Source organism: Folsomia candida, unplaced genomic scaffold (genome assembly GCF_002217175.1).
Source record: "Folsomia candida strain VU population unplaced genomic scaffold, ASM221717v1 Fcan01_Sc003, whole genome shotgun sequence".
NCBI lineage: Eukaryota > Metazoa > Arthropoda > Collembola > Entomobryomorpha > Isotomidae > Folsomia > Folsomia candida.
The window spans coordinates 12,682,589-12,694,658 of record NW_019091195.1 but is presented as its reverse complement, the minus strand read 5'-3'; the positions used below and the strand labels follow the sequence as shown (position 1 = coordinate 12,694,658).

The 12,070-nt window shown below is 36.1% G+C and overlaps 4 protein-coding genes across 4 annotated transcripts; 2 read left to right on the top strand and 2 right to left on the bottom strand.

Moving 5' to 3' along the window:
• Window positions 1–16: 16 nt before the first annotated feature.
• LOC110846409 (stromal cell-derived factor 2) lies at window positions 17–1,863 on the bottom strand. Its single transcript, XM_022093152.2, has 5 exons — window positions 1,298–1,863; window positions 859–1,163; window positions 682–784; window positions 486–601; window positions 17–385 (listed from the first exon to the last, which is right to left on the bottom strand). The coding sequence occupies exons 2-5, from the start codon at window positions 1,125–1,127 to the stop codon at window positions 211–213; spliced, it is 663 nt and encodes a 220-aa protein (XP_021948844.1). The 5' UTR covers window positions 1,128–1,163; window positions 1,298–1,863; the 3' UTR covers window positions 17–210.
• A 214-nt stretch (window positions 1,864–2,077) lies between these two features.
• On the top strand, window positions 2,078–3,628 carry LOC110846063 (cAMP-responsive element-binding protein-like 2). Its single transcript, XM_022092680.2, has 5 exons — window positions 2,078–2,396; window positions 2,458–2,554; window positions 2,662–2,723; window positions 2,809–2,930; window positions 3,031–3,628. The coding sequence occupies exons 1-5, from the start codon at window positions 2,331–2,333 to the stop codon at window positions 3,209–3,211; spliced, it is 528 nt and encodes a 175-aa protein (XP_021948372.1). The 5' UTR covers window positions 2,078–2,330; the 3' UTR covers window positions 3,212–3,628.
• A 916-nt stretch (window positions 3,629–4,544) lies between these two features.
• Window positions 4,545–6,529, bottom strand: LOC110846057 (solute carrier family 25 member 51). Its single transcript, XM_022092671.2, has 7 exons — window positions 6,371–6,529; window positions 6,179–6,269; window positions 5,853–6,107; window positions 5,508–5,771; window positions 5,375–5,434; window positions 5,149–5,303; window positions 4,545–5,046 (listed from the first exon to the last, which is right to left on the bottom strand). The coding sequence occupies exons 3-7, from the start codon at window positions 6,000–6,002 to the stop codon at window positions 4,782–4,784; spliced, it is 894 nt and encodes a 297-aa protein (XP_021948363.1). The 5' UTR covers window positions 6,003–6,107; window positions 6,179–6,269; window positions 6,371–6,529; the 3' UTR covers window positions 4,545–4,781.
• A 99-nt stretch (window positions 6,530–6,628) lies between these two features.
• LOC110846056 (exostosin-3) lies at window positions 6,629–11,834 on the top strand. Its single transcript, XM_022092670.2, has 17 exons — window positions 6,629–6,873; window positions 6,955–7,273; window positions 7,376–7,651; window positions 7,746–8,195; window positions 8,343–8,463; window positions 8,584–8,682; window positions 8,764–8,979; window positions 9,083–9,367; window positions 9,499–9,641; window positions 9,757–9,815; window positions 10,023–10,146; window positions 10,230–10,514; window positions 10,581–10,708; window positions 10,824–10,948; window positions 11,057–11,205; window positions 11,285–11,389; window positions 11,479–11,834. The coding sequence occupies exons 2-17, from the start codon at window positions 7,193–7,195 to the stop codon at window positions 11,581–11,583; spliced, it is 2,751 nt and encodes a 916-aa protein (XP_021948362.1). The 5' UTR covers window positions 6,629–6,873; window positions 6,955–7,192; the 3' UTR covers window positions 11,584–11,834.
• The last annotated feature ends 236 nt before the right edge of the window (window positions 11,835–12,070 follow it).

Here is a 12,070-nt window from a genome sequence, read left to right as displayed (position 1 = left end):
TCTCATCTTATACATCTTTTACAATACAATCAGCAACTTTAATGGAAAACTTGGTAAATATATCACAATACGAAACATAATAGGCTACACAATACTTGAAATAGATAACGTTTAACGTAACGTGTAGTTTGGTATAAAGCGGTTCTGTTTCTCGTTTTAATTTTAATAAATTAACAATTTATCAAAATATTTAATTCTAATTGCTAACAATTATAATTCGGTATGTTCGTGTTCTACATGTTTTGAACCCATTTCATTGGCATGCATAAAAATTCCTTCCGCAGTACTCCAGTAACTTGATGAGTCCGAGTGACTCAAACCCACAATTTCCATTTGTCCATGAATCGGCCTCCCAAATGTGTTTCCGCTTGCGGATAAGTATGCACTAACAAGTAATAACATTTATTATTATGATTAATGAGCACGAGTTAATTTTGGACGGTAAAACAAAAGAACAATATGTGTTGAGGTAGGTCTATACCTACCTTGTGTCGAGATGCCGAAACTGAACCGTTTCATCTCTGTCCCAGATGTCTCCTCGGCATACTATTTCCCAATTATCTCCCGAGTCCCCTTCGCCCTCCTCGCCAAACGCTGAAATCTAGAACACATTTATGTTAATTTGAATATATTCATAGTTGTGCTTTAAGAATTATTTATGTGCTATGAATTGTTGATTACCTCCTGGTGACCAGATAATGGAGATTGAAACAAGTGAGAATGTAAATTCTTTCCCGTTTGCAAATGTTCTAACCTAAGTTTCTGACCACATTGAACTGGTTCGCTGTAAAAAAAAACGTACAGTAAGTATATTAATGTTAATTTTTATCATGGTCAGATTAAACATGTGCTACTGACCCCCTTGTACATGGACTCTTATTTGTTCCTTTCACCACCCAGTTTGAGTTGACATCGTCCTTAATATCTGTACCGGTCACACTTTGCTGACCACTCCCACTCCCATATTTAATGTCGTGGCTATGTAGCCTAATTTTAAATGCGTTATTAGTTAATTTGAACACGCTTCCACAAGTTACTGTCGACGCTGTTCGTGATTCTACAATCACTACAATGAGGGATACTTGTACAAGTCCCAACAGCAGCAGAGCTAACGATCTCGTTGTCATCTTTATTTATGTCCGATGATCGTCTTTAGACGCCCACTGTAATTAAAACAAAGAACAAATCATGAAGCTTTGCTTTCTTACCTACTAATCTCTGTTACATACAATACAATACTGTTTACTGGAAGACAGGAATCTGTTTAAAAAAACACAAAGAAATAAGCCAGCCTTACCAACAATTGATATGACTTGTCCAGAATTCCAGAAAGAAGTATGACGAGAATTATTGTTATCAACCGCCGGTTCAAATTTCGTGTAAAGATTACATGACCCCACGTTGAAACACAGGATTGGTGTTCACTCCATAATTCGTACTTAAGGATAAACTCCATGTTAAAGGCGTCCTCTGTTAGGCTCTATTGTACACCAGCATTCTAACATTGGCAAAAATAGAAATTAAACAATTATGCTCATTATTTTAAAACATGCATATAACTTTTATGTACAAACTGCAGTGGCAGGATGTAGAAAACATAAGTATTGATGGGCAACTTTTACAATAACGTAAATAATATGGCGTATTGCATATAGCATGGATGAAATTGTAATTCTTTATGTGTGGATAAAAAATATAACAACTTCAGAATGAATTTCGTAAATGATGTATCTTTGATCCCCAATATTTTTCTCGTACTACTTTGAGCATATTATTCCGAAACAACTTGACAGAGTTTTCTGGCAGATGGCATAGACTTCGATATAAGTCGTATCGTTAATAGGATTTCTATGAATGAAATGAATATTGCTGAAGTACACAACGAGCTGTAGAATACGAAGTACGAAGTACACTCTGCACACAGAAAAGCGGCATTCGCCCAGCCATGGAATAAATACTATCTGTGCTCAGCCTTGTGTGCAAATTCCTCCGTGGATTGTACTATTGCGTTGTAGTATTTTTTGCAACAACAACACGAGGTGTTAGTTTTCAAGTCCAGCAGCAGATCAGACAGGAAGTCTATTATTCATTCAACTAAACTAAACTATATATTTATATTGTGCTACTTCTGAAAACAGCACATTATTATTGCTTTGTTTACCAAATAACGAATAAGTGAAAGTAATTAGGTGACTCAATGGATACGTGAGTTCAAGTTCACAGTAAAGATTAAGTCCCAAGTTACAAATTCGGAACTTCTAATTGCATAATTCAACCTTGAATTTTGAGACGAATTTCTCAGGTGAAATTGCTCCCTTAAAAACCTCAAAATGATGGATATTGATGAATCTTCGTTACCATCCACATTAGTTAAGGAGGAGAGAGTGGACGATGATGTAAGAAAAATTGTTATTTCTTTATATTCAAGGAGACGATTTTAATAATGATTTCACATAGGACTTTTTCGACAAAAAGTTCGAAACTCCGAAACGTGGGAGATCGAGATCTCTTTCAAAAAAGAGCGTGGACAAAGTAGATATCAGAGCCAAATTGGGTTAGTGTAGTAACAATATATAACAAATTGTTTCTTTGCTATAATAAGAATTTGTCTGTATAATGGTTCATTCAAGATTTTAATCTTTTTGTGTATAAATAATTTAGAACGAAGCAGACAGAGTGCTCGGGAGTGCAGAGCTAGAAAGAAGCTAAGATATCAGTACCTGGTACGTGGTGGATTTAATATGCTCTCTTCTCGTGCTTAAGCGTTAAGCTCTCTTTGATTAGTCCTCAATTATACTCCTCTTATAGGAAGAACTTATTTCTGAAACGGAGAAAGCTATTTATGCCCTCAGAAGAGAGATGGATATGTTGAAAGTTTGGGGAAAGGATTTGGACGAAGGTAAACTCCCAGACAACGTGCTGGAATATAGGTATGCAATACTCTTCATTATTTATATTACTCAATATTTTTACAAAGGATTCCGTGTGTACACACAATAAAAATTAACGAGTGATTTTAATTTCGTGTAGGACTGCTATTCGCGATAAGACGTCGACAGACCCGTTAAAATTGAAGCAACATCGGATTCAATATGATGACCAGGGGACAGTTGGAAATGTAGCCCTATCCGTCTCCCCCTCTGGAGACATGACCTCTTACATGACGATGATGAACCTGAATCGACAGTCACAGTCTCTCTCACCCCCATGATAGCATTCTCGCAAAATGCATATACATGTACTACGAGTAGGCATTCACGTTTGTTTGTTTTTCATCACATAATTAAGAATTACTAATAATGGTTACGAAAGAGACCTAAAAACCTAAAATGTGAATGGGGAAAATGAACTGTGATTTTGAAGAATACTGAATTTTTGCATAATGTACCTTCTTAGACTTTCAAAAAGTCGATATATATTTGTTGTTAGTCAAATTGAGCAAAGCAAACGAGCATATAATATAGTCTTGAAAGATTTACGATCACAAAATACACTATACGCTGTTGAATATTTAATAGACATGTATTATGTGTATCTTACCTCATTTTGTGTACCTTATGTCATGGCTTTACATTTAGAGTACACACTTATTATATAGTTGGGAATAAATATCTAGTTAGCTTTTAAATTTGTGTTTTTAGCCCGAGTCAGGGCTTATGGAACCGTCATGTCCGTCCGTCTGTCTGTCTGTCTGTCTGTCCGGCACGATAGAGCCAAAACGGCTGAACCGATTGACTTGAAATTTTTACCATATGCATATTGGACAAAGTTAGGAAACGAGTTCGAAGATGGGCGAAATCGGTCAAGTGGTTGACCAGTGGGGGTCATCGGAGTGGGTGGGGTCTTATGCACTAAAATTTCAAAATTGTTGTAGAGAGCTGAAATTTGGTACAGAGGTTGCTAATGGTTCCTAATAGAAAAAAATAACTTCAGGTTGGACAAATTTTCATCATGAGTGACCCTATGGGGTGACCCATACCTATTTTTCAAAACCATCATATCGAACTGAAATTTGGTGGAGAGGTTGCTTATGGGTCTTAATGAAAGAATATGATATGATATTGGTAAAATTTTTATCTGGAACGCCCCTATGGGGTGACCCATACCGATTTTTAGAAATTGCTTTAAAAAGATGAAATCCGGCACAATGATACTTAATGACTGCTAATTAAAGAATATGAAGTTAAAAGTGAACAAAGTGCAACCAGACCAAAGTGAACAGAGTGCAATCAGTATGGGGTGACCCATACTGATTTTTAAAAATCGTTATATCGAGCTGAAATTTGATTAGGAGGCTGAATAGCACATACATACAGCTTAGAACTTCAGGATGTTAAAGAAGCCACTGGTCATGGTACATGATTTGTAACTAATTCAAAAATTTGGTACCAAATAATAGAAACTATCTAACAAACTTTTAACCATCCACAACACGGAAGATGATGATATTATGTCGGTCAGTTCGGAAAAGAATTTAGAAGCGGGCTCTGACTTATTGAGTCAGGGACTATGTCCCTGACTCGGGCTATATGGAGTCTGCACTGTAGGTTTTGAATATGTAATATAATTTATTTCCCTGACTGTCTGCAACTGCAGCGTTGGTCATAAGGTTCTCCACGTTTGTGAACTTTCTTAGGTTTACAAACTGTAACATGACTAGCATTCACCTAGCCTAGGTTAAAGTTTAGTGCCGAAACTTATCTTACACAGGTTATCATGACTATATTGTATTATACGTCTTCGTCCAACTAGCTGCGTAATCTTTTCAATTGAGCTGGATGCTACGAAGTTTTGTTTGTTTTGTCGAGTAACATAATTAATAAGCCATGCGCAGCATTAATGATCCCCCATGATAACAATTGACGCGTATAATTGAGATGAACCCCTCGAAACAGTTCTCGAATATTCCTCCCTCGTTCGACTAGCACTGTCTCAAAGACCCGTTTCGGGGATTCAAATTGGCCTCCTAATCGACATTGCATCCGGGTTTTGATCACAGTCAGTGGATAGTAAAAGGTACTAAGAGCGGCGCCGATGAATCCTCCACTGAAAAATATTATACATATTATCAATTCATACTGTAATGAGAACTACGAAATCAAAACAATATTATGTACACAATTATGGACATTTATACATAATACATACCATATAAAGTCCGTTGCTAACTTATTCCACATATGTTTGGGTTTAGGGAGAGCACTTTGAGCCTTCTCCTTTGCAAAAAAGAAGAAGATACTGGAAACAGAATTTCGAACCACAATCAAGGATGCTCCCCTGTAAAATTCTGTGATTCCATAGTTCTGTAAGGGAAACCAAAGTCAAAATTGTAAATTTGAGTAAAAGTGAATCACTGAGGGTGAGTTAAAATTACCTTCCAGATATGAGTAACAGCGTGGCGTGTGTTCGTCAACTTGGAATTGTACTTTTGATCCTAAAATATAAATTATATAACCTTGACCTTACAAAATATTATTGCGATTTCAAAGTTAGACCGGATTACATGCCTGCAGTAATACTTGCACCCTTTCAAATGGAGTTAGAATAGCTTCACTGATTCCGCTCAACCCAGCACCGGCACTTTTAGCCAGTTGAGGATTTATATCAAAATTTGATATAAAAAACCGGCCATAACTTTCATACCCTCCAAACATGATAGACATTGATATTCCCTTTTGCAGTAGTGGAGGTAAAACACCTCGGTATAATATACGAACCCCTTCTTTCTTAAGCTGAGCAAACGCCATCCTAGGCATTACCCCATGCACCATCTGTACAAAATATGTAGTTCAATTGTTAAATTTTACTTTCTCTCGAACGTTTTGTCTGTTCGTTCTCGTTTTCCCACACACCTGTCTAAACATTAGCTTCTGGAGAGGATAAGTAATGCTGACGTTGATCAATCCTGCACCAGCACCTGCTACAAATGACTGCCACATTTTCATCTCTGAGGGATTCCGATGACCTTCTTCTGGCGAAGAAGTACGGTCCTTCACCTCCATCTTGAAAAATTTATAGCTCAATCATGTGCGAACGTTTGAACAGACAATGGAATGCAGGTAGGTCTCCATTGCATATTGTACATACGACTCAAGTAAATTCCATTCCTATGTAGAACACGGAATCACAAAATAATCTGTAATTATTAATGTATGCATCTTTAAAGTAATAAGTTTACCCGATACGTGCGACATGACTTTTTTTAAAAAAGCCACAAGGACACAAGCTCGTTCGTAGTTCCAAAGAACTTCTACCCAGGTTTTCGAAAGCTGAAAGAATAAATACGTACACGCTATAATTTCATGCAATTGTGATAAATTAGTAATTTCTATCAGAGATTATAATTTTAATCTTCAATTTAGAAACGTACCCGTATTTTAAAAGTACAAAGTTGAAAAACACTATTTCAATTTTGTGAATAACGTGATTCCAAATAACACTATCGAATTCCGGGACTTCGACTTTCAACAATGGTTCGTTCGAAACAAAAAGTCGTGGCTCCAATCCGATTAAATTATTTGCATTGAATGAAGACAATTAGTGGAATAGATTTTGAATGAGATGATTGCCACTTTGCCACCATCCATTTCGCCCCAAAGGCAACGTACGAAAGCAAAAAGTTTACTTGATTATTATTACAACACGAGATTTTATAAATGCAAAATTGCTGCTAATCGTAATCTAATTTCATAATGAAAACCTATCTAAAGTTAATGTGAATTAGGGAGTTATGGTGGTTGTGACGGGCGAAGGCTTAACTGATTTAATTGACTTGAGGACCAAGCACGAACAGAACGTAGGAGCGAGTAAATTTGAAGACTATTTGTCCAAGAATTGTCGCTTTGTTTATATGCATCTGCAACCTGCTGACCCGTATGACTCGTATTTTAGAATTATATTTTATGTCTTTTTTTTGTTTGTAAATAAACTAAACTAACACTGTTCAAATATTAGGTTAGTCTGAACACAGAAATGATTGAAAGATTCACTGTTTCAACTGTGCACTAATCATGCTGACATTCGGTGAAACTATTTGAAAATCAAAATGTTTAATTAGCTCAGGAAGAAAGCTGCTAGGGTTTATGAAATGGGGACAACTTCGAGGTTTTGTTTAAAGCCATATCTTATCCGATGTCCAATATTATTACAAACCAAACTTCTAATAAAGACGGACGTGTGAGCCGTTACAATAATGAGGATTCACAAAATTATCGGGTTGGTCGTCATCGTCCTCTTGTTTATTCCCCTATTGACGCATTACTACTTGACAAAGGTACTTTTAAAATTTCATAATCAATTCATCTGATTCTTGGAACGAATTACAACAGGCTAAGCATGCATTAAATGTTGGGCAACTTGATTTCGTTACTTTCAGGTTGGAGTAGAGGAACCCAAGTCGGAACAGGACAACTCTCCATGGATCTCACAACTTGCAGATATTGATAAACTCACTGGAGCCGATCTAAAGTATCGCATAGAAGAACTAGTGCGGATAAAATACAGCGTATCAGGAGAACTTCGGGAGCTAGAAGCGAAAAGACAGCGCGTCCAAACAGATATAGCCACGTTGAATCGTCGGTTGGAAGATGCAAAGAATGAGGCTGGACGAAGGCGGAATGAATTGGATCGTTTACAAATCTCGTTGCAACAAGTAATTGCCTAATACCGAAATTGCCGAAATATAATTGTGGATGGTAGATACTCGAATTAATCAGTTGACTATAAGTATTCGTTGTTTTTTACAGGCCAGGGTTGCTGAAAAGGAAGCGATGGAAAGAAACACGCCACGAATGGGAAGACCTAAACCCTTGCCCCCCTTGCGATCCATTCCTGTTCACCCTCCATTAAATGACAAGTCCAACAATCGCTACTGTAATATGGACTCTTGTTTCGATTATTCATTCTGCCCCCTTTCTTCAAAATTCAGATTTTATTTGTACCCCTACATGTTCTCCAACTTATCATTCATTACTATACCCGATTCAAAGTCCAACGGTCCAACAAATTATCCATATTCTGGACCAACTGTGGAAATCTTGCACCAAATGTTAGCTAGAAGTCCATACACGACACGCGATCCAAACAAAGCGTGTATATTCATCATACTTGTTGACATATGTGACCCCCAAAGGCTGTCGCAGTTACGTCAACAGTTACCAAACTGGTACGGTGATGGAAGGAATCACGTAATTCTGGTAATTCATATATTAAAGTTTCATTTCATTTCAGTTTCATTCATTTTTTCAACAAGGCCAAAGTCGCTGTCACTTAAATTACTCAAATTGTTAAGAAACTGCTCCATATTTGACTACTTATTTATTTATTTACTGCTCGATCCACAGCTCGATTGTGGAATCAACTTTCGACATTTGTATACACCTGATTTTTTCGAGTTTTTTGGAAGATCTTTAATTGCAAGTGAAAATGGAATTGTTACGAGTTACCGTGATGAGTTTGATTTAGGTAAGGTTGATTTGATTAATAATTTGATTAATAAGCCCCGTTGAGAGTTGAGTAAGAAGAGAAATCAGCGGCCGTGTGTTTCAAATCACAACAATTCATAAAATTACTCCTTCATAATAGTTGTACCGAATTGGGAAAAGGCAATTCCAAGTGGGGAGATTTGGTCCCAGTTACCTCCTGTTGTCCCTGCGAAACGAAAATATCTGGCAACCTACTTGGGTAAACAATTAAACTTATTTAGTCTTGTGATATATACAAATATTAGGTGATGCCATCATTTTAAGCTGTTTGTATGATTAGGTGGAGAAGCGGACCAATTTATTCAAATTGAATTACTAAAAATTCAACAAGAAGATCCATTATCATTTGTATTTCAATTTTCATGCAACACTGTGCCATACAGAAATGCCAAAAGTGACGAGAATGAAGTTATCTCTGCTAATGGGGACGACCATAAGTCTGCAAGAAATCTCGAAAGCTATACTCAAAAGAAGCTATCTAGTCTCTGCGACAATGGTAATAAGTTTGTGTTTGTTCATTGAATCCGATACCTTCGTCCAACGTGTTCATTGATTTATATACTAGATAATTTCACTAAATACTTTTGAATATTTTGCAGATCTTTTACGCACACGACTTCTTCTCGACTCTACATTTTCTCTGATAATTTTGCCGTCTGAAGACATTGAAATTCTTAGTTCAAATATTCTTCAGCTGCGTTTGTATGAAAGTTTAAAATACGGATCAATTCCAGTAGCAATAGGCACGAGGTTCATTCCACCGTTCAGTGAAGTTATTGATTGGACAAAACTAATATTAACAATTCCTGGCTCAAGAGTCACTGAAATGCATTACATTCTCAAGTCATTTGGAGATGCAGATTTAATTGAAATGAGAAAACGGGGTGAGTAGCTACAGTCATTTGCTAAAAATTTGTCATCTCAATTAAAAAACACTAAAAACCGCATTAAAGTTATAGATTATGTAAAGTATTTATGTACAATCTAAGTAAAGCGTTAAGGAATTTTATTTCAGGTCGATTGGCATTTCAAAAATATTTTAGTACCATTGAAAATATTGCGGATACTTTCATCGCAGTATTAAGAACACGCATTGGTATACCTGCAACCCCTTACAAAGACGTTTCGTCACCAAGTGTGTTCAACGACAGCTTTGTGGTGCGTTTTATTATCTATTAAATGTTTTCCTAAGTAAAAATAGTTTCTTATATAATCCTTGATGCTTGTGGAATTTATGGGCACTAAACCAAAACTTCATTTTGACATTAAATAGCCACAGAAGCTCGACTCCTTCACTGTGGACCCCGAAGAAGAAGAAAATCTTGGACCCATGTACGTACATTGGACTACCTTACAATTCAATGAATTATTAGTTCATAAAGTATTCAACAAATTATGGAACAACTATGAATTGCAAGCCTTAATCTTTAATGATGAACTTCAGTTCGTCTTCACTTCGTCTGTTTCGTCAACTTTCATTATGATTAAATTAATAAAATACAATATTATCTGTATAATTTATCTTTTTACTTATGCTAGTGAGCCCAGCTACCCGTCCCCAGCTTTCACGAGGAATTACAGTTCAATATTTCTTCACAAGTACGAACTTTGGAACACATATTTTCAGCCCACAAAATTATATCCGTATACTCCATGGGACCCTGTAAGTAACAAAGATCTGCTAAATTTTTGATTGCTTATGTTTATTAGAAAGGATTACATTTAGGGGATTTTATTTGTTTATAGATAATGCCATCCGAAGCAAAATTTCGTGGTTCAGCTCTTGGATTTCGCCCTATTTCATCAGGAGCCGGAGGATCTGGAAAAGAGTTCAGTGAATCCTTAGGAGGGAATTTGCCAAAGGAACAGTTCACCGTCGTAATGCTTACATTTGAAAGGGAACAAGTGCTGATGAATTCACTTCAAAGACTTTTTGCACTTCCCTACTTGAATAAAGTTATAGTCGTTTGGAACTCTCCGCAACCTCCAACACCAGATCTTAAATGGCCAGATATCGGAGTTCCCGTTCATGTATAATTAGTATTAGTATTTTACATACGAATGAATGATGTGTTTATAATATCACTTTTGTTATAGGTTGTAAAAGCAGAAAAAAATAGTTTGAACAATCGTTTTTTGCCGTTCGATATAATAGAAACTGAAGCAGTATTGAGTATCGATGATGATGCACACTTACGGCACGATGAAATTGTATTTGGGTTCCGGTAAGATAAACACATTTTGTAAATGTGTACATATTATTTAGATCCATTGAAGTGAAAACTAAACCAGAAATGAAATAAGAGCTACAATCATGTTTGTGTGAATATTTTTTTGCAGTGTGTGGCGAGAAAATCGTGATCGTGTTGTTGGATTTCCTGGAAGATTTCATGCATTAGATCAGAATTTTGGAAACTGGCTTTATAATTCTAATTATTCGTGTGAATTGTCAATGGTATTAACTGGTGAGAGTCGAATTAATTTATTAAAATTTATTTATTTTAAATATTTAAAAGTTTTATCAATGCTATTGGTATTATTATGAATTATTATGCGAATTCTGTATACAATAGGGGCTGCGTTCTACCACAAAATATACTCGTATTTGTATTCGTATGAAATGCCGGCAGCTATCCGCGAAAAAGTGGACGAATTGATGAACTGTGAAGATATAGCAATGAATTTTTTGGTGTCTCATGTGACTGGAAAACCTCCTGTAAAGGTATGATTAAAATGGAGTTATTTTTTAGCTTCAAAACCAGGCAACTTTTAAATTGTGGCATACAATATTCATTATGCAGGTTACATCTCGTTGGACTTTTCGATGTCCAGGTTGTCCCGTGACATTATCGGAGGACGATTCTCATTTTCAAGAAAGACATCATTGCATCAACTTCTTTACCAAAGTATATGTTTGATTATTATATTTCAAGAGAGTCTCTCGTGTAATTTGCTTCTTTCCTAATCTAATGTTATTTTTGTCCTCTCTGTCTAGGTTTACGGATACACACCGCTCCTCTATACACAATTTAGAGCAGACTCAATTCTCTTCAAGACAAGAATACCTCATGATAAGCAAAAATGTTTCAAATACATATAATAAGCCCCTACTACATAGCTGACACTACATAGAAGCCAATTTTCCTTCCTGATATTGTGATAATTCTTATTATTACGCGTCTATATATGCCGCTGTTTTTAGATTGAATACCCACATGCAATGTAAGCGCCTGTTGTGTAATGTTTTTAAACTATATGACTACCTTAATCCTGCTTTGTATGTAATTATCGCAATTGTTTACATTTTATACTAAAACTGACAGTAAATAATTCACATGACCATAGAACAAATGTGTTTTGTATTACTGTTAGATATAGACTTTAATGTACGTTACATTTAGTAACTACTACACCTTCTTTCTGGGATACAATGGCAATTTTAGGCCTGCCTAAATTGCACACCATCCATTTTAATAAGTGTGATCAAGAATTAGTATAATCTCATAATTCTCATGAAAGGAGGTCTCGGTAGTTTTATAATACACTGTGGTTAGGTCTTGGCATCTTTTAACTGGACCGGGTGATGG

Coding starts and splice junctions, on each gene's coding strand:
- LOC110846409 (XM_022093152.2), bottom strand. CDS start 1,127: ATGACAACGAGATCGTTAGCTCTGCTGCTGTTGGGACTTGTACAAGTA. Junction 602..681: donor CATTATCTGGTCACCAGGAG/GTAATCAACAAT, acceptor AATGTGTTCTAG/ATTTCAGCGTTTGGCGAGGA. Junction 386..485: donor TTTCGGCATCTCGACACAAG/GTAGGTATAGAC, acceptor ATTACTTGTTAG/TGCATACTTATCCGCAAGCG.
- LOC110846063 (XM_022092680.2), top strand. CDS start 2,331: ATGATGGATATTGATGAATCTTCGTTACCATCCACATTAGTTAAGGAG. Junction 2,397..2,457: donor AGGAGAGAGTGGACGATGAT/GTAAGAAAAATT, acceptor GATTTCACATAG/GACTTTTTCGACAAAAAGTT. Junction 2,555..2,661: donor AGATATCAGAGCCAAATTGG/GTTAGTGTAGTA, acceptor TAAATAATTTAG/AACGAAGCAGACAGAGTGCT.
- LOC110846056 (XM_022092670.2), top strand. CDS start 7,193: ATGAGGATTCACAAAATTATCGGGTTGGTCGTCATCGTCCTCTTGTTT. Junction 9,368..9,498: donor AATTGAAATGAGAAAACGGG/GTGAGTAGCTAC, acceptor ATTTTATTTCAG/GTCGATTGGCATTTCAAAAA. Junction 9,816..10,022: donor GAAGAAAATCTTGGACCCAT/GTACGTACATTG, acceptor TACTTATGCTAG/TGAGCCCAGCTACCCGTCCC.
- LOC110846057 (XM_022092671.2), bottom strand. CDS start 6,002: ATGGAGGTGAAGGACCGTACTTCTTCGCCAGAAGAAGGTCATCGGAAT. Junction 5,772..5,852: donor AGAAGCTAATGTTTAGACAG/GTGTGTGGGAAA, acceptor TATTTTGTACAG/ATGGTGCATGGGGTAATGCC. Junction 5,304..5,374: donor CTGTTACTCATATCTGGAAG/GTAATTTTAACT, acceptor TTTCCCTTACAG/AACTATGGAATCACAGAATT.